The sequence below is a fragment of the Azolla caroliniana genome, unplaced genomic scaffold (genome assembly GCF_043228905.1).
Source record: "Azolla caroliniana isolate FFs.n. ecotype wild unplaced genomic scaffold, voAzoCaro1.0.p SCAF_9, whole genome shotgun sequence".
In the NCBI taxonomy this organism is placed as follows: Eukaryota; Viridiplantae; Streptophyta; class Polypodiopsida; order Salviniales; family Salviniaceae; genus Azolla; species Azolla caroliniana.
The window spans coordinates 8,358,081-8,377,149 of NW_028230444.1; the positions used below are offsets into that span (position 1 = coordinate 8,358,081).

Sequence of the window (19,069 nt, forward strand, 5' to 3'; positions counted from 1 at the left end):
CCTATTCCACTGCAGAGAATCATCACCGATTCTTTACATATCTAAACCTCAGAGATTTTGATGTTAGATTTGATTTTTAAGACTTCGAATGTTTTTGAAGTTCTTGACGGGTTTGAGTTGGTTGGACTATTGTTTTGAGTCCTAAGTCGGTGGGGCTATAGTTTTGAGTCAAGCTTACTACACTGAGTCAGTGGGGCTACTGTGCCTAAGTAGGTCGAGCTACTACAATCAGAGAGTCGGGCTACTAGTGTCTAAGCTTGGCTATTGGAAACCCACATGCTTTTTTAGGTAAAGATCTGGCTCGCTCCAGATTCCTTCGTCAACCCATTTGGTAGCAAATAGACACGAGCTGTATGTATGTATGTATGTATGTATGTGTAAATGTAGAGAGAGACACATGTCATTGTTTGTTTGTGGAGTAGAAGTAGAAGAATCAGGACATGGAGGTTCTTTCACAAAAAGCGGGTATCTCTGTTACTGAGATTTCTACATCAGCTATGGTTCCTTCTCACCAGCGCCAATTGATGCTTGTTGTGGAAGGAACTTCTGCTCTGGGTCAATCATGGAATTTGCTTCGCACTGAATACCTAGACAAGATTATCAGGTCATGGTTCCTTCTTTTTCTTCGTCTGTTACAATTATTATGATTTTATTTGAATATGCGTATAAAAATGATTCGTTCATCCAATGTGTCATTTGTTTTCTCCCTTTTTGCTTTATATCTCCATCATTTTTTTGTTTTAATTTGTGAAACTTGATGTATTTTACTACCAGATCTTTCTGTGGTTTTGATGGAATTGGCCAGGTATTTTCTTTCTCTTCATTACAGTTTAATTAAATTTCCCAAGCTTAAATAGGATTCATTTTTAAGTTTTGAAGCTTGATTCTGTTCAAAATTTTTTGTGAAGTGTAAGTTGAATTATCAAATCTAAATATGGGTTTTTCTTTAATCATAAAATTCAATTCTATATCACTTCTAAAAGCTGCATATGCAAGCACTCCTTGTTTTATGTGTGTGGTTAACTTCAAAATAATAAAGATAGAACTATTGAGATATGTGTGTTTTGGTAGGCCTGGTATTTTCTTCAGAATCAGGCCATGGATGGGTTTCTGATGAACTCTTGACACTATTAATATAAACCCTTTTTATATCAGAAAGAAAAATAGAGAAAAGAGAAAAGGAAAACTTACCTATGTAGAATATGAATAAATGGCTATGATCGTATAATTAGTGTTACTTTTAAGTTGTTTCTCAAACAGTGGAAACTTGAAATATATAGTTGTGATTTTAAAGCAGCAAATTTCTCAAGCATAACTACCTGATAAGAAATGTGTCTATTTAGAAGGTGTCAGCTATGGTCATAACTACCTCATACCCAAGTGAGGCTGTTCAACATCATCTATCAGAACTCTGTATTTTTCTCACAACACAATCTCAATAATTCAAAATATTGTGTATATGTAGAGTGTTCAGTTTTTCAGTCTTCTTTCAAAAAACTATCTCCCCGAGGCTCCACATCATCCCAAGCTACAGTAGTATCTTCTAGGTTATTCTTATTTTCATCGGTTGCCTCACTTGTGTCTTACCAATCTGGGAGTGGGTAGTTCCATTTTTCAATGTTAGATGAGTAGCTGTGCATAGATTAGGTCTAGCTGTGGTTTTCTTCCCAGGTTCTAGATGCGCAATGAAATTGATTTAGAGACAGTGTTTACATGAGTTTTGAATTGATGACAACCATAATGAAAGACACAAACCTAGTGAGATCTTGGATGTAATGGGCAACAAAAATATACTGAAAAAGCTAGGAAAATGAATTCATTCCATCAAAAGGTAAAATGTGACAACCTCAAGTAACACATGCCTTCAGCAATGAGTTCACAACCTACAATGCCCCAGAGTGGGCTAATATGAGACTATCAATGTTATTATGCATTCAAGGCTTGTGTCAAACAAATAATGGGTAGTGCCCCCTCGAATGTCACTCATTTCTCCGGCAGAAATGACCATTGGTCAAGCACACACATGCCAGTGGCAATTTCTCACAACCTTCAATGTGCCCCTGATTGAGTTTATATGAGACTGTATCCAAGTGTGTCATGCACCAAACATTCTGGATTTTTATGAGGGAGACATTTATGGACATTCCCTTCTCCAGCAGTAGTGTCAGCTTTCATGGACTCCCTCTTCAATAGAGCTTCATCATACTTAGTGATGGTAGCATATACAACATCTTAGCCAACAATTTCTTACACAGAATCTTGACCCTTGTCGTGAATATGTCAGCTCATTGAATTGGGCTAAGTGGTTGACGCTAATTATATATGTTAGCTCCTTGAATTGGGCTCTGATGCATGCTTGTCAAGTTGGCTTCAGTAACTCGGACAACATTGGAGTTTTGTTGAGAAAAGACAAAAAAGTAACTTGGGAAAACTGTATGATGTGTTCTCTCAAGTTTCGAAACAAGATTGAATGCCCCATAATTCTGAAAAAATAATGTAATGCACAAGGTAAGGAGCCAGTAATTTATGATTCAGTTCAGCTGAAGTCCAAAAAGTTTCATCCATCTTCAAATATGTACATATTACAAGCAATTTCAACTCTTGGGTTCCAAACCTTGCACCTCTGTAACTGTCATAGCTGTACCTCATCAATGGGCCTTGTTTCTATGACAGCAAAGTTTTTCACACAAGGTCACAGAATGAAATATAGAACAGATCTAAGTTGGTCTAGTTCAGAGATAAAAGTTTCTTTTTATGGAAGTCCCCATTAATATGCAACCCTGATTGATAAAAAATCAGCCCTGCGGACTCACCCAAAACCATGCATTCTTGGTTTCTTTGTTCATAAAATTTATGTGGAGTCTGAAAACATCCATTATGTGCTTGGTTTCCATTCGTTATGTTTTACAATTATGTTATTTGCTCTTCTTCTGGCAGCAGAAAAATTCAAGTTCACAGGCAGAGATGGCCCTGGTGGTTTTCTACAGCCATGGTTCACACAACTGTAAGCTTCTACCTTCCTACATGTTCTGCAATCATATTAATGTCGATTTGTTTTCCTGACACATCTACCTTATAATGGGTCATGGCTAAAATTTAACCCCAAGATCTCTATTTGGGTAGAGACAACAGGGTTCTGTAATTTGAATAAATAAACTGAAATAACATGCTGTTTATCTTTATGAGTTTTTTTAGCACCTGGAAAAACCACAACCTGATAAGCACTTGTTGCATGATAGCATGTTTATTGCATCAAACCAGCTGGACAACAAATCTGGATCTGTTTTCCAAGTGGCTCTCTAGCATAAACTTTTCTGGTGGAGGGTTTGGTGAGGCAGCAATTGCAGAAGGATTAGCTGAGGCATTACTGGTAGGTTATTGTAGATTTTGTCATAGAAGAGTCTGTTATTATATTTGGCTGAGTTGGTGGTGTAATACTAGTAAAAAATATCAAATTTTGCCCATTGTAATTAGGTGTAATATTGACTATGCCCATAGGATTTTTTGATATATCACTATATGACCCTGGTAAAAGAGTTGGGAATTCTCCCAATAATTGACCTATGAAAAGCTACAGGGTTTATAATTACTCTCTATATCGGATCAGAAATGAATCTGATGGATAGATTAATTATAAACCTTATAATTTTTACTGGGAAAATGGACCACTTTTTAACTAGGGAGACTGTTTTTCCAGAAATACCAAGGTACAGTGTTGTTTCAATAGTCAATATTGCTCATAATACAAAGGCGAATTTGCTATTTTCCCTTAATACTATCATCCTAGATTTTCTCACAGTAAACCCTGCTGTATATACATTGCTCAGTTATGTTCTAATACTATTTGTAGATGTGCTGCCCGACTCCTGCCACCAGTCCAATTTCTCAAGTAATAGAGAGACAAAAACACTGTATTCTTGTGGCTGCATCAAACCCACATCGCCTCCCAACAGCCATTCCTAGACCATCTGTACACAATCTAATACAGCCTAGCACAAACAGTGATCCATCTGCTATGGAGCATTGGTGGCTTGCTGATGCTGATACTGTGGCCAAAGCTTTTTCCCAGGTAGTTTTTTACATCTAACAGTTTGGCACCTACAATATAGAAACTGTCCTCATGCTTCTTTCTTTTTCTTTCACAGTGTAGTGTATCTTTATCTGTGATCTCTCCAAGGCAGCTTCATTCACTCAGGTCTATATTTAATGGGGTGAGTACTAAATGCTCATTTTCACACTTTGATTCAAGTGACCTCTTTTCTATGAGAAATATATCATGTCTTCCATATTTGCTTGTATGTGACTACACTATATACTAACAGAAGAATTTCTTTTCTGGATATTTTAAAACATCTAACTTTTAATTTTGAAAAAGAAACAATTTTAAACGTGCATATTGCTCTACAAAGACCACAATCTACTGTTGGTCAAGAATGGTTTCTTGAATCACCATTTCCAATCACAAGAATATTTTTAAGAATGAAAACTTGAGAAGTTGCAAGAATGATATTTTCAATTTTGCAATATACTGGATTAGCTAGTCTCCTGAAACTGTCGCTATATTGATAATCTATTATTGATATCACATACCCAATCAAAGCTTGCAGTTTAAGTGTTGCATAAGTATCCAACAGCTTTCTTATCTCAAGGGATGAGAATATTAATTTATATCACATAACATGGAACAAAGTGCACACACGTAAATATACATATACAAAACATATTTACATACCTATATTCAATCTTGTGCATATATATAATAATAAACACACACACACACACACACACACACATACACATACACATACACATACACATACACATACACATACACATACACATGCTTACGTGAAAGTCTTAAAACTCTCACAAGAATTCTGAGAAAGAAAAACTCATATACTCGAAAGAAAGCAAGTGCAATTATTAAGTGGCTACGAGCACTCTGACATCACAGAATATAGATTTTCTTTCAGTAGCTGCAGTCATATCCTACTCCCTGCAAGTCACATTCTTTATCATGGAAAAGTGGGAAGTTTGTCTGTCTTCAGAAGTGGTGAAATGTAGTTTGTTTTATATTGGCACTATACCTACTCATTATTATGCATGAATCTGGAGTTCTTGATCGGCACACCTAAATGATGAATATCTGTAGTTTGCGGTATGTGTTTGCAGACCTCTCTTATTTTTTAGCAATAATTATATACTGGTGCAAAACCTTAATGTGAAGTGAAAACCCACAAAATAAGGATTGAGAAATGTACAAAGTGTCAAGTAGACAATAAAGTTCTTAGAAACACTTAAAGTAAAGAAGGTAAGCTTCAAGTGGGATGTCCCCAAGTTGAGCAAACCAAAATAAACGTAACTAAGTAAAAAGTAAATAGAAATAGAATTAAGGCGTGACTAAAGAATTTTTTCATCTATAGATGTAAGATTCTCAAGTCAGATATATTGCACTTTTTGTTTTCGAAGGATCTCTAGTATAGGTTTATCCAAAATGGAGAGGTCACCGAAGTGAGGGAAGCACTTGAGATGGTGGGAGATAATGGCCTTTATTTATGGATGACAAGTGTGATGAGATAATGGTCCATGAGGCCAGGACCTACGCTCACATCTAATTGCTATTGCCCGATCTATTGTAACCCCTTTGCAAGCATGGGCAGACATGATGGGGTCAAAGAAAGCGGTGAATGCTCTTTGTTTATGAGTTTGTGTGGCTGCATAGTTGTCCTTCAACAATGTTTCCTTGTGTCTTTTGAGTTCATGATAGAAAAGTTGTAAGCACCATTGGTCGTCATATTCCATTACCTTGCGTAGTGGCCCGAATCCTTGCTTAAAGTGGCAATGATATCTCCCTCTTATTTCATTAAAAACAGCGCAATGGCAAACATATTGTTGTTCAGATTTCACTCCCTGATGACACAATTGGCAAAATTTTTCTTCTAGAGGTATTTGCGTATATCTGCATACCTCAATATCTAACTGATAGAAGTGCACAACTGCCCTATCACACTGCTCCGCACATAGGATAGATGTATGTCCATATAAGAGGGCCTAATGATGAATCCATCCTCAGATGTGTGTAAAACGTTTCTCATAGTGGACATCTTCTTACCAAGAGATGTGGGACTGATTGATGTTTTTCTGGTTTCCAACTTGATTATATCAGTTTGGATCACTCTATTCTTTTCCACTTTGATCATGTTTTGAAGGGGACAATCCAAGCTATATTGGAGTGGGGGTAGTGCATTTATTTTTATGCCATGTGCCTCGAACCATTTGGATACTAGTCACTAATCAGAGTAATGCCTCGATGATTATTGGTGCTGTTGCTATCTCTGCCCAGATTGTATCATGGGGCACTGATACTTTGCTCTTTATCATGCGAGCAATCATTGAGAGAAAAGGTCTCTCTAAATCTTTCCAATTATTAGCCTTGTTGAGACTCGGTCCCCAGGTTTCTACTCCATAGCAAAAAGAGTGAAAGATATATTAACATCTTTTAGGAGGGCAAAAGGGCTCATAACACCAATCAAGACATTACATCTTAATTGTTGTTCTCATCTTCGAGAAGAATAAACCAAAATAAATGTTATTAAGTGAAAACATTGGTGTGATAAGTGTTTTGAATAGGCACAATTTAGTTCGTGGCTTTTGGAATTGGAAATGTACACATTGTGTTTCAAAAGCAGCAAGGGTTGATATCCACGAGAGAATCGAGCACAAGCAGCCTCAGATAAGGAGAATGAAGCCCCTTTGAATGGTGCGCTTAGCTACATGTAAGATCATGTGTATGCCACCTTTTTCTCTCCCAAAAAGAACTCTGGTTCTGATCTTGTTACCCATGCTTGTGTGGTGTTAAACACCATCACTTTAGTTTTATCTTTGTTTACTAGCAGACCTTTGTTTGTACAAAATACTTTCAAGGCATTTAGATGCCTTTGTAGTCCTTCCGGAATGTCGGAGATCAGCACAATATTAACATATAGTAACATTTGTATGGCTATACCTGCGAGACGTGCCGAACCCCGAAATCTCTGTATGTAATGTGACACCTCATCATATAGAGGCCAAAGAGAGTGAGTGATAGTGGACATCTTTGTTCACAGTCTCCGACAACCCATTGGGAGACTGTACCTTTCCTCACACATGTATTAATATAGTGCATAGATTCCCCAGTGTGTATCTTTCGGTCCAAGGGCTTCTAGCCTTTGCATGAACCAAGCGCTTGGTACAGCATCAAAGGCTTAATGGAAATCCACAAAGCAACAATAAATCCTCTTATTATGGACTCTTCTCTCCTCGATAAGGGCTCAGAAGGTCAATATGTGATCCATAGTTGTGAACCCTTCCAAAAGCCTGCCTGTCCAGATGAAATGCAGCCATTTCTCTGTGCTCATAGACTGAAAACTCTAGGATCGAGCCATATAGTTTAGCCAAGCATTTGCCAATCATGGGGTCTCCACTCTTGAAGATTGGCACAATGGTATGTTCTGTCCAGCTAGTTGGGAAACCTTCACATAGCTCTATTAAAGAGTGCAAGCAAGGGATCTAGCTATCACAGGCATAGATAAAGAACTCACCTACCAATCCCTCATGATCTTGGGCCTTCCCAAATTGTAAGCAATCAATGGCGTTTCTAACATTTTGTGGGGTAAAAATGCTGGATTCACGTGGACGTGAGCCATGTGGGTGGGGGAGTTGTTGCTGCCTGGGGATAGCATATAGTAGCTTTGCATATTCGTGCCACACCTGAGGTGAGGTCAGTTGTGTGGTAGGTTGCCTTTCATTAAACATTTTCCAGCCTCTTTTACTTTCTTGTCCAAGGAACAAGCAATACATTTGATCTTCAAATTTAGCTAAATATGATTTCTTCTTCTTCCTCACGAGCCATTGGAAGATTGCTCTTGCTTGTTTGTGTGTATAAATCTGCCGAGTTACTTCACGTTGTAAGGATCTCTTGGTATCAAGACATTCTCATCATACCAACTGTTTTGTATGATTCAACTCAGTTTGGGTTCATTGCCTGTTCTGTGGGGAAAGGCGTTGTGACTGCTTTATGCAATGTGACTTCAATAATCCTTGTGTTAACTTTGTTAAGGGGTGTGAAAGGATCCAATTCTAGAATGCCATTATGTATTCCATAACTAAACACGTCAACTATCTCCCAAATAAATTGGTACTTAGCCAGCCCACTATCCTGTTTAGCATACTCATCCCTTGTGCATGCATCCTTCACCTCAAAGTGTAGATATGCATGATCTGCTGCCAAACGAATAGGTCTACTAGAGATAGTGAATTATGTTATTACGGGTATAAGACATGGAGATCCCATCAGGTAATCAAGGGTGCTTGCACCACCTTTTGGCTTCCAACAGGTCAAAGCATCTGATCTGAGGCATTGTGTCTAACCATGATATATCACATATCCATGTGCACTTCAAAGGATAGAAAGTGTTTTACATATTCTGTTACTTCACACATATCTTGAGCTTGTCACTTTAGACCAACTCCTTTTGCCATAACTTCTCTGTACATAGCTTTGCTGGTGTCAAACATTGTTCATCTTTAGTTCGGGCATGGAAGTCTTCTAATAGTATTATATCCCCCATAGCAGAAAATCTTATGATATCATCATATAATGGTAGATATGGCGATTCTTTGCGATGTGCCACTTGAGCTAGAGGAGGTCATCTAAACATATTTTGTCCTCCTTGAGTGCCCTTCTGTTGGATAGGAAAGCTTTTTTCTTTTCGATATCCATGAAGCGGATGATCACGGCTTAGATCTAGACTGATCTCTTCCCACATATTCTAAATCTTTTCCATTAGAGGAAATTGACATTTCTTGACAGCCACATGGAATCTGTCCAAACAACCAAAAGTCTTGCCTAAATCTTTGCACACCCCTCTCCATCTGGGGTTTTATTAACCTAATTTTTTGTGTCTGTAATTCAAGTTTTCTTTTGTTTCTGGAACAGGCCAAGCGAAATACACGAGTACCAGACCAACCATTGGACGTTCCAAAGTATTCCCACATGATTCTTATATCAGAAAATTTTATGGAAGCTCGTCTCTCATTAACCCATACGGCAGGCTCATTATTGGCTGTTTCTCCATTATCTTTACCCAAGACAGAGCCTAGTTTGATCACATCCCTGCCTTCTGCAGCACCTGCACCTGTACCAATAATGCCAAGATCAGCTGCTTCAGGTCTGTCTGAAGCTATTCTAATTAACTATTAAGTGTCATGATTTACTTTGGGATAATACTCATGACTGGATTTATGTATTGTAGGGATGATTGCAGGGCGCTCTGGTACAGCTAATGGTATTATGCCTGCAGTGACTGTTAAGATGGTATACCTTTACACCATTTTTATTATTGCACGGTAACCACATGTAAAGAAACTGTTTCCGGATTCATATTTGTGAATCTAATGGTTTAAGAAGGCATGTTTCTAAGGAATCCTTTGAGTTGTTGTCCATGATTGCTGATACGTATTTGAGCCACTTTGGCCCTTAAAATTGGGTTGGATTGGATCCCAAGGGTCCTTTGGGGCTCAATAGAAAAATTTGCAAACGTCTTATGTATCTTAATGTGCTTGTTAATTTCAACAATGTAAAATTGTTTTAATCTCACATATTCTAGATCGTAACATGTATAGCTGCCATCATGAATTGTGACTTAGATACCTAAGTAGTAACAGGTATTGACATACACGCATTATGTGTGCACCAGGAAGCATCATCTATTCCAGCCGTATCTGCTGCATCTGGAATGTCACCACTCCTTCAAAATCCTGTGTCTGTATCGTCAAGTCAAGAGTCCATCTTAGTTCCAGATTCAACTACAGCACAGGATTTCAAGCCCATGGTAAATGGTCCTACACCATCACTTCGTCCAGGACTTGTTAGTGGAAATACCAGCCTCTCAATGAACCCTTCACAGCCTCGGCCGATCCTAAGCACAACAGCTGGTACTTTATTTTTGGTGACTACCTTTGAGGAGCTAACATACAAGTTCTAAACTTCCTTAGAGAAATTATGGTATTTTAGAGACATTAACATATGCATAATTTGTTTCTTTCTTTGTTTAACTCCAGGAGCTACTACTCCCTCTGGCCTATCTATGACAACGATGCTGTCATCTAACTCAGGATCCAGTGCCGTAACACCATTACCAAGTCTTGGAATTGCACAAAGTGCACTGGGACTTCCCAATAGCCAGGTAAGTATTGGTGCTGGAATGGGTATGACACAATCAGTGGGAACTGTTGGCTTCAACAATGCAAATAATGTGGGTGGACACACAAACACAGCAGCAACTGCAGTGGGATCAATCGGGAGCAGTGCTGCAAATATGCAAGTTGTAGGTATGGGTGCAGGACAAGGAGCTATTGCGGCTACAAATATTCAAAATGTAGCAGGTGGGCATGTTGTGAACCATAATGTGTTACCAAGTCTTGGTCAAATGGGTGCCAACTCAGTTAATGCACAAGCTATTATGCCTACTCCTCAAATGCCAACAGTCAGTAATAATGCTCTTCAAGTGCCCAGTGCTGTAACTACACCTCCGCAACAGCCACCAAATGCAGCTCCTAAATATGCAAAAATATGGGATGTAAGTTTTTTTAAGTTTCATACTTGAATCTTCATTACCTTTGCAGTATATTACTAATAATGATTCTTTTTTAGGGTATGCTAATTGGGCAACGCCAAGGAAAACCAGTGTTCATATGCAAATTGGAAGTAAGTCTTACTGCTCAATTTTTATTGGCCACAATTTTGTTTGCATCATGCTTTTATATTTTCATTTGCTGCTGGTCTCTGATATTGGTTTTTTGGCGCAGGCTTATAGGCAGAATACTTCACCTGAAACGTATGATCTCAAACTGCTTTTTTAGTGAACTTTATTGACACATGAAATAGCTCACTGGTATCGTTAACCATAACCAGGTGTATGAGGACATGCATGATGTTCTTTCATAGACCTCCAAGCATTTTGCCACCATCATAGTAGAAATACATTGCTTAGACATTTTTATTCGCTTGTTGATAGTACTCTATATCATTAACATACGTACTCTCTCAATTTGAAACCGATGATTAAGCAGAACCTCTTCATTAGTAGCAGGTTACTTATTTGGTAATGCATCTGTGTGGCTAATTCAAGTTTGTGACCCTCTAATATAAAACCTCCCAACTGTGTCTATAGAGATCCCCTCTACTGTCAGGATATTTTGTCTGTCTATAGATGGAATAATTATACAAGACTTTTGGTGCCTATTCTATTTCTATATGGTTAACTCACTTTATGTTCCATGTGCGTACAACATTTTAAGCAACTTTCTTTTTATTTGGAACCATTTTTGAACCTATTTTCTTGTTGTACGGAAGTTGAGAAAAGAAACATTTCTGTTGCATACCTTTGTTGAATTTTTAGAATCAGATAAAAGGATATTACTTGCTTGACTATGTTCTATCCACAGGCTTGCTGCTGATTGGCCGAAACAAATGCAAGTGTGTAGGTTGATTACCCAGGATCACATGAACAGCAAGTATGCTTCGTATGGAGTCCCATTTCATTCAATGAGAGCAAATTTAACTTTTAATCTAGCAGTCTTCCCAGATTGATTAAGATTTCTTCTGGCTGTTCAGAAATTATCATGGAAAAGCTGAACTACTTATTTTCAGAACAATGGGACAACAAGGACAACAAGGGTTTTTGGTTCAATTGGCAGAGAGCAAGCTGGTATATATGTTATATAACTGATGGGTGTAAAACATCTACTTTCAGGGTCTTTATATGCATTCATTCATCTTTATCTTGGTCTCTGCAGTATTGAGTTAAGTTCCTTTTAAAAACAGCTTTTCTAAAGAAGTGACCATGCTAACATTACGCTTAGGATCAAACCATGTCTTTAGGGTTTTGGGTCTAAGTAAGTGCTCGAAAGACCTACTCAGTATAAATTGAAGAAAATCATTTTGACAGTGTGCAGTAATACAATTACCATCTCAGACACTTTTGCTAGCAAGTACTGATGCAAAGAAGCAGGACCGAATGCTTGGCATGCTATTTCCCGGGGTATGTTCTCTTTCCTAAACTCATTGTGACATGGACTTAAAGCAAACACGAGTTGTGATAAATAGGCTTTCTGGGGATGAAATAGTACTTATTAGCACGCACAAAAACAAACAAAAATGTGAAATAAGGTATTGAGATACCCTCTGGTGGTATAGCAATTTAATTTTGAATGCCATCTTTATGTGTCACTTTAGGTGACATTAGCATTCAGTAAAAAATATATAACGATGAGAGTTTGCTATAACTTATTTAGCATCATGATCTTTCAAGTTAATTATGTTTCCCATTATGTTCCATCCCAAATAATGTAGCTGGGACTTGTAGCTAGAGCTCTCAGGTACACTCTTCTTCATAATAGAAATACCGAATCATGACAACCACGCTCTTTCCATTGCATGCTGTAGAATGTGTTCCTAGTTGAAAATCTTCAATCAGATAATACTAATAATAAGACACTAAAAAAGTCCAAGGATAAGGCATGGAAACTAAAATACCGCATGTCACAGATCACCTGGCATCAGCCCTTCTGGGTTTACTATCCTAGTCTCACAGATTCTCCTCTACATCTCTATACAACAAATGAGGTTTAAACCTCCCTTTATAGGGCTCTGGTCAAATTGGTTGTTTGCAAACTTGTGTGCCTAGATATTGAATATTAATACCAGCTGTTATGGATATAACAAAATGCTAGTGCTAAAAAAGTTATGGTCATTTCATGTACTAGGATATGGTGGTTTTCAAGCCTCAGGTATCAAGTCAGCCACAGCCACAGCCACAGCCACAACAGCAGCAGCAACAGCAGCAGCAGCAGCAACAACAACAGCAACAGCAACAGCAACAGCAACAGCAACAGCAACAGCAACAGCAACAGCAACAGCAACAACAGCAACAGCAATTGCAACAACTTCCAGCTCAGGGTGTTGGTTCTGCAATAGGTCAAACCTTCACCTCACAAGGCCAGCTGGCTAACCAAGTGCGGCCACAGCTATTACAATCGAATCAACTCCAAGGCCAAGGTTCAGGAACAGGATTCTTGCAATAATACATCTAACAATTTCTCAAAAATATGATGTAATACTAGATCAAAATGTAGGTAACTTGAAAATGATACATAAAAATTGCCATCGCTTTTCATTTTAAATACATATAAACTCGAAGGTCAAGGTAGGCTTGTTATGATAGACTTGCCATTTTTTGCCACAATTACATTGGTAATTGGAACAGAAACGAAGGATATCCTCATAGCTTTTTCAGGCCACATTTTTTAAACTATAAATATGTATATTTTCTCAGATTCTAGTAAACATTTCATGCAGTATTATTGTTGCCTTCGTTTCAGTATTTTGCAGGGTCTGCTGTTTGGCTATGGCAAGAGTTTGCATTCAAAATTGGACATTATAGATAGTATTTGATATATTTATGATTCATTATAAGAAGCAAAGAGTGATCGATGCATAGAACACAACCATTTCATAGTTTGTGCCTGAAGATTATAAGCACCAAACAAGACATCATGAAAGAACCATTTTTGTTATTTGTAACTGCTGCTTTTTATTGTTTGCATTGGTTTACATTGAAAGGTGTTGATCTCGATTGGAAAACAAATATCTTAAAAATAAATTATATTAGAATTGCAATTATGGATGCAGAGTGATTGACATATTTATGATTTTAGTATTTGTAGTTGCTTCTAACCACTTCTGAAGTGCTTTATTTACGTTGAAAAACGTTGATCTCTTATTGGAAAACAAGAACTTATATACAAAGCACGGAGTGATTCACATATTTATGATTGCTTATAAAACCAAGGAGTGATTGATCTGTAGAAGAAATCTCTTTTATTGTTTACCATTCATGATAGAAGCATCACCATTGATGTATAAATAGACAAAACATGAGAACCATGTTCATTATTTGCACTTGCTTCTAAACACAACTTCTGGACATTGATCTTTGATGGGAAAACAAGACCTTATATACAAAGGACATTGTAATTCCCTTTATTTATTTTGGAATAGGATTCTATTTCATTTGAATGCTTATGTCAAATTAGCTATGATATAACATACATGTGTTCACTTCTATAAAGCAATGCTTGACAAGAACATTTGCTTGGCAAATATGAAGTTTTGGACTAAAAGCACTTAGGTCAAATACAAAATCCTTTGTGGAAGAGTGCTTAGGTATAGGATTCAAGCCTTGGTAGCCTATCACACAAACAAAGAAAAGAAATTATGTATATTAACCTCCATTGACAATATCCAAGAATGAGGAAAACATATGCGATGTCTTGCATATTGCTACAAGCCTGGCCAACTTTCATGTTTAAGAGACAAATTATGGCTTTCCTTATTGAGAATATTTTAGATCCAATTAATACATGTGAAGAACTAGGGATGACGAATTCCGATATGTCAAAAATAATGGTGGTAGTGATCTAGGATTTCAAGTGAATCTAAATGCTACGTGAAGGGTATTTTGCTTTACAATAACTACATTAAGCTTGAGAGGAAGATGTTGGGAGAGCGAACACAACTAGCAAATGATAAACACAATTAATTGAGTCAAACGGGATGGCTTTTGATTTCCTACTTTGCAAATGTTATAAAACCTTCCACATTAGGTTCTCAAATCCTATGGATTCCCTTGAGTGACTCAGTGACTAGTGAATAGTTTTACAAATATGGGACCAACTAATCCAACTCTATGGGAGCTACAATATTTTAACTTTCAGAGTTTTATATTTTTAATGTGACCAATTATCTTAGGAATGTTGGTGAATTGATGAGACTACAGCATAATACTAATTAATGTCAAGCTATTTACTCTACTTAATGCATGAAAGAACCAAGAAACATGGTAACTTATTTCTAATTGGATGTTCTCTAAATGTGACAGGATGTTCTCTAGATGTTTCATGGAAATGACTATTGATGGGCTCAAGTCTTTGATGAAGAAGACTTATTCCATTCTTAATGATGTCCTTTATTAGTAAAAGAGTGGAATAAAAAATGTGCATAACTTTTGCTACCAAGACTATTCATCACTAGGGAAATGCAGTGCATCATAGTGTTCATTTTACATAAGAACCGAGCAATTAAATTGCTTCCCTAATGAATTATTTATAAGATTGATTCGAGCTTCTTTGTTTTCTTGTTATGTAGACGACAATGTTTTCCCCTTTATTCTTTGACAAAAAGATTCAATTATTTATGGTAAGGGTTGGGATACCACATGTGGAGAAACACATTAAAATAGCAGGAATAGATACTTCTTTAGGTCCATTAGGAAAAATTGTTATAACTAGAGAAGGAAAACTTTAATATACATCATATGCCCACATAATCCATTCTATCCTTGTCAATTGTATCCATTGGTCAAGTTGTAGTTTCCTTCCAATGACCTTCGAGAAAAACACATTTTGTCAACCTTGGATAAAACTTGAATTGTGGCGATACCGATACCTTAGGCACATGGTCATATGGTTTGTAGCTTAATGCATATAAATGGTGGTTGGGTGACACATTAGTGAAATAGAGTTCTTGTGCTACCTTCAAGTCTTTCGAGTTGCATAGGGAGAGATTGTTGGCATGGATAACCATCAACACAATTTTCTCCCAAGACTACCAATATCAGGAAACTTTTGGCAAATCTCCTTGTTGAGAAGTGCTAAGCATTCCTTTGTGTATGAGTGAGGGCATGTCATTTAGTGTGCTTATGTTTAGTTAACATAGTGGAAAAGGTTTCCCTTTATCTCATTGTAACTTCAAATCCAAGGTCATGTTTAGCCCCTCTAGATACTAGATGTCATCTTTAAATCCACGGCTTCCTTTAGCCACTCAAGATCTATGGAAATACAATGGAATGACTTGGAAAAAGCGTAGATGAGATTAAATGCATTTATCCCTCAAAAACAATAAATGGAACTAATTAGGATCACAAGATATTTCATCTTTTGTTGATGTGAATTAGGGTGCATTGCCCCTTGTTAAACACATGTCATGAACTTCTAGTAAGTGTAAGAGTAGCATTGATGCAAGACCAGTACATCAAAACCTAGAATATTATTTCTTGTGGCTATCCTTGTGTGAAAAGTGCCTAGACCATTGTGTAAAACTAGAAAAGTCACTTGTTTGTGTTTTGATCTTCCTTCTTGTTCACTTTCTCAACATTTACTTACAGTGGGAATCTTTTTTTCTCTTTCATTAACCTCTTATGTTATCCTAATGATCTTGGATTTGGCGAAAATAGTGTAGCAATAGTAGAACCTTCTAATGCATCGAGGTTGATAGTGATAATCGGTTTGCTACTCCCTCACCTTCTTCTTTCACTTTGCGGCTTCTCATCGAGTAGCAAAGGAGCCGCCAATCACGCTTTCTTCTTGTCCTCCTTTCTTCATTCGGTAAATCAATGCCCAATTGGGTAAAAGGGTAGCACCTGAATGCTACCTTTGGGTAATGCAATGCCCAAAGAATTTTGGGCCTTCGTGTAATGGATTCACTTGAATGTCCCTAGTTCTTGGGTACCCCTATCTGATGATCTTTCTGATCCTCAAGGACACAAATACTACTCGATTGGTTGGGTGTCGAATTTGATGAAATCCATTTTTTTGCACGTTCGACATGCTAGAATCCAATTAGATAGGGGGGGGGGGAGTATGTTAATGTTATGCTCGTAACATACTCCCCCTCTCCAAAAGATTGCACTCTTGTAATGAAAAGTTAGGGAAGTTTGTTTTAAGAGCATCTTCTTGCTCCCAAGTACCATCCATCCATTTAATTTTAAACTCTCAAATATACTTTGAAAGTAAACGTTTAGTTTTTTAATGGAGAATTCTTTTTGGCTTATGACGTTTGGATGACAAATCCTCAAAAGTATCAAGAGTTTTAATGGAAACTAACTTATCGTTAGAACCCAAGATTCTTTGAGATGACTAACGTGGAAGACACGAGGCGATAGGCTGATGAACCAATACACTTACCCTTACATAATGTTGTAGAGTCATGACGCACATGAGGAGAAATACACGGGTTTGTTGATGTTTGACAACAGAAACACGAGCTCTATCTTGAGTGGTTTTTATTTTATCCCGAGCTATATGCAACATATCTTGCATATCCCTTAGAAAATTTTGTGTAGCATATAGCTCATCATGATGAATATTGACATTGATCGGGATAGATGGTTGTAAACCATATATCAACATGAAAGGACTATATCCAGTCGATGCATGTTGGAAGCTTGTTGAGCGAGCAAGCTCAACTTGGGTCGAACGAAGGAAGAAACCGAGAACCAAATCGGTTGAAGACCGATCGAGGAGACCCAAATTGGCCGTAGGACTGAGAACTGAGAGCCATGTGGTGAGGGACTCAGGTAGGCCGTTAATAGACTATATTCCTAGTACAGTAACTAGGAATATTGTACGTAGAATTAGTGTCAAGCTCATTTATGAGCATTCAAGTACCAACGATACTTGTGTCAGCCCACTTGTTAGGGCTTGTATAAAAAGTGCTCACTGAGCATGAAGTATGTACAGAGCGTTATTCCTCTTAATATAATTTTGTGTCTGCTCTCTCACTCATTCTCTATGTTTCGGCAATTTACCGAACTGTCGTGTTTCCGATATGTATACTTAGTGTCTTTTACGCACGCTTTCGCACATCGTATTCTTTTACATGGTATTAGAGCGCGAGGGTTGAGACTCCTCTACAGCCGACAGAAAAGCAAACAATCAAGACACAGTCAAGTTTTCTCGTTTTCGGAAAAGATACGATAGAAATATGGACAGAGGAATGGGAAGCTTGCTTCCGACTTAAAAGCTCGATAGGAGCAACTGCGCATCTTGGTTGTTCAAGATGCACTAGTACCTTCTCGGCTATGGCTACTGGAGTTATGTCGAAGGAGGTAATGATGCAACACTCGAATCAACACGCAGAGACTTCCTGGCCTGGGAACAAGCGGTAAGCAGAGTTCTCTATTGTTTTGCGTCATGTGTGAGCAATGAGCTTTTGAGCTACATTTGGGATGCCAAGACGCCAAAGAACACGTGGGCGAATCTCAAAAAGATTTTCGTTGCCAGCACGATGGCCAGGAAGCTGCAACTCAGGCAGGAGCTAAGCAATGTCCGGTAGAAAGATCTGTCTGTGGCCGATTATACAATCCGAATCAAGGAGATTTTCGAACTCTCACGCCTCCGTCAACGTGAACATCAAGGAGGATGAAATGGTGCAGGTTTGCCTTGGAGGGTTAGCGTCTAAGTTCAGAGCATTCTGAATGGTGGTCTGCATGAGGGAGAATACATCATCGTTTTTCGAGCTTCAATCTATGTTGCTCGTAGAAGAAAACCACGTGGGTGCATCGACGAGTGAGCATGCCGACAACAAAATGTTGTATACAGAGGTAGAGAGGCCCCGTGGTCATGGTGGATGAGGCGGGTTGGCACGCAATGTAGGCGGCTGACAAGAGCAAAATTTACGGCATAATCGGAATGCCGACAACAGTTCCGGACACTCCACAAATAGGGGGAGTGAAGGCGGCGCTGGGAGCTGGCAAGGGAAAGCCACATCGGACTGCTGGTACTGTGGCAAGGAGGGCCACAGAGAGAGCGAGTGCTGAAGAAACGAGCTGATTCGGACAAGGTCGGATCAAGCCGAGGAGGTGCAGATAGGTGTCACAGATCGCACTACACAGAAGGCTCAGGGCGAGTCGGCACGAGCCTCGCCTTCGTCATGAAGCACAAAGCCAACTCGATGGCGGTTAATACCTCGAGCTTGAACGAGGTATGGTATGTGGATTCGGGAGCATCCAACCACATGACGAATCATCAGGAGTGGTTCTCGACTCTGGAAAGGCCAGAGCAGTCGGGGGTCGTCGAAACTGGTGATGACACCCCTCACCCCATTGAACACATTGGAGATGTCCCTCTCAGCCATGTTGGCCAGAAGGGAATCATAAGAAATGTCTTACATGTGCCGACAATCACCAAA

General features: G+C 38.4%; 1 protein-coding gene across 1 annotated transcript; it reads left to right on the top strand.

Moving 5' to 3' along the window:
- The first annotated feature begins 394 nt into the window (after positions 1-394).
- On the top strand, positions 395-13,421 carry PFT1 (phytochrome and flowering time regulatory protein (PFT1)). The gene is made up of 16 exons (XM_087324335.1): positions 395-604; positions 775-805; positions 2,941-3,004; positions 3,240-3,370; positions 3,851-4,069; positions 4,146-4,211; positions 8,978-9,209; positions 9,294-9,355; positions 9,738-9,975; positions 10,102-10,619; positions 10,694-10,747; positions 10,849-10,877; positions 11,488-11,556; positions 11,657-11,750; positions 11,991-12,083; positions 12,808-13,421. Exons 1-16 carry the CDS (start codon positions 441-443, stop codon positions 13,123-13,125), a joined length of 2,382 nt encoding a protein of 793 aa, XP_087180461.1. The 5' UTR covers positions 395-440; the 3' UTR covers positions 13,126-13,421.
- The last annotated feature ends 5,648 nt before the right edge of the window (positions 13,422-19,069 follow it).

Coding starts and splice junctions, on each gene's coding strand:
- PFT1 (XM_087324335.1), top strand. CDS start 441: ATGGAGGTTCTTTCACAAAAAGCGGGTATCTCTGTTACTGAGATTTCT. Junction 806..2,940: donor GTTTTGATGGAATTGGCCAG/GTATTTTCTTTC, acceptor TTCTGGCAGCAG/AAAAATTCAAGTTCACAGGC. Junction 10,748..10,848: donor TGTTCATATGCAAATTGGAA/GTAAGTCTTACT, acceptor TTTTTGGCGCAG/GCTTATAGGCAGAATACTTC.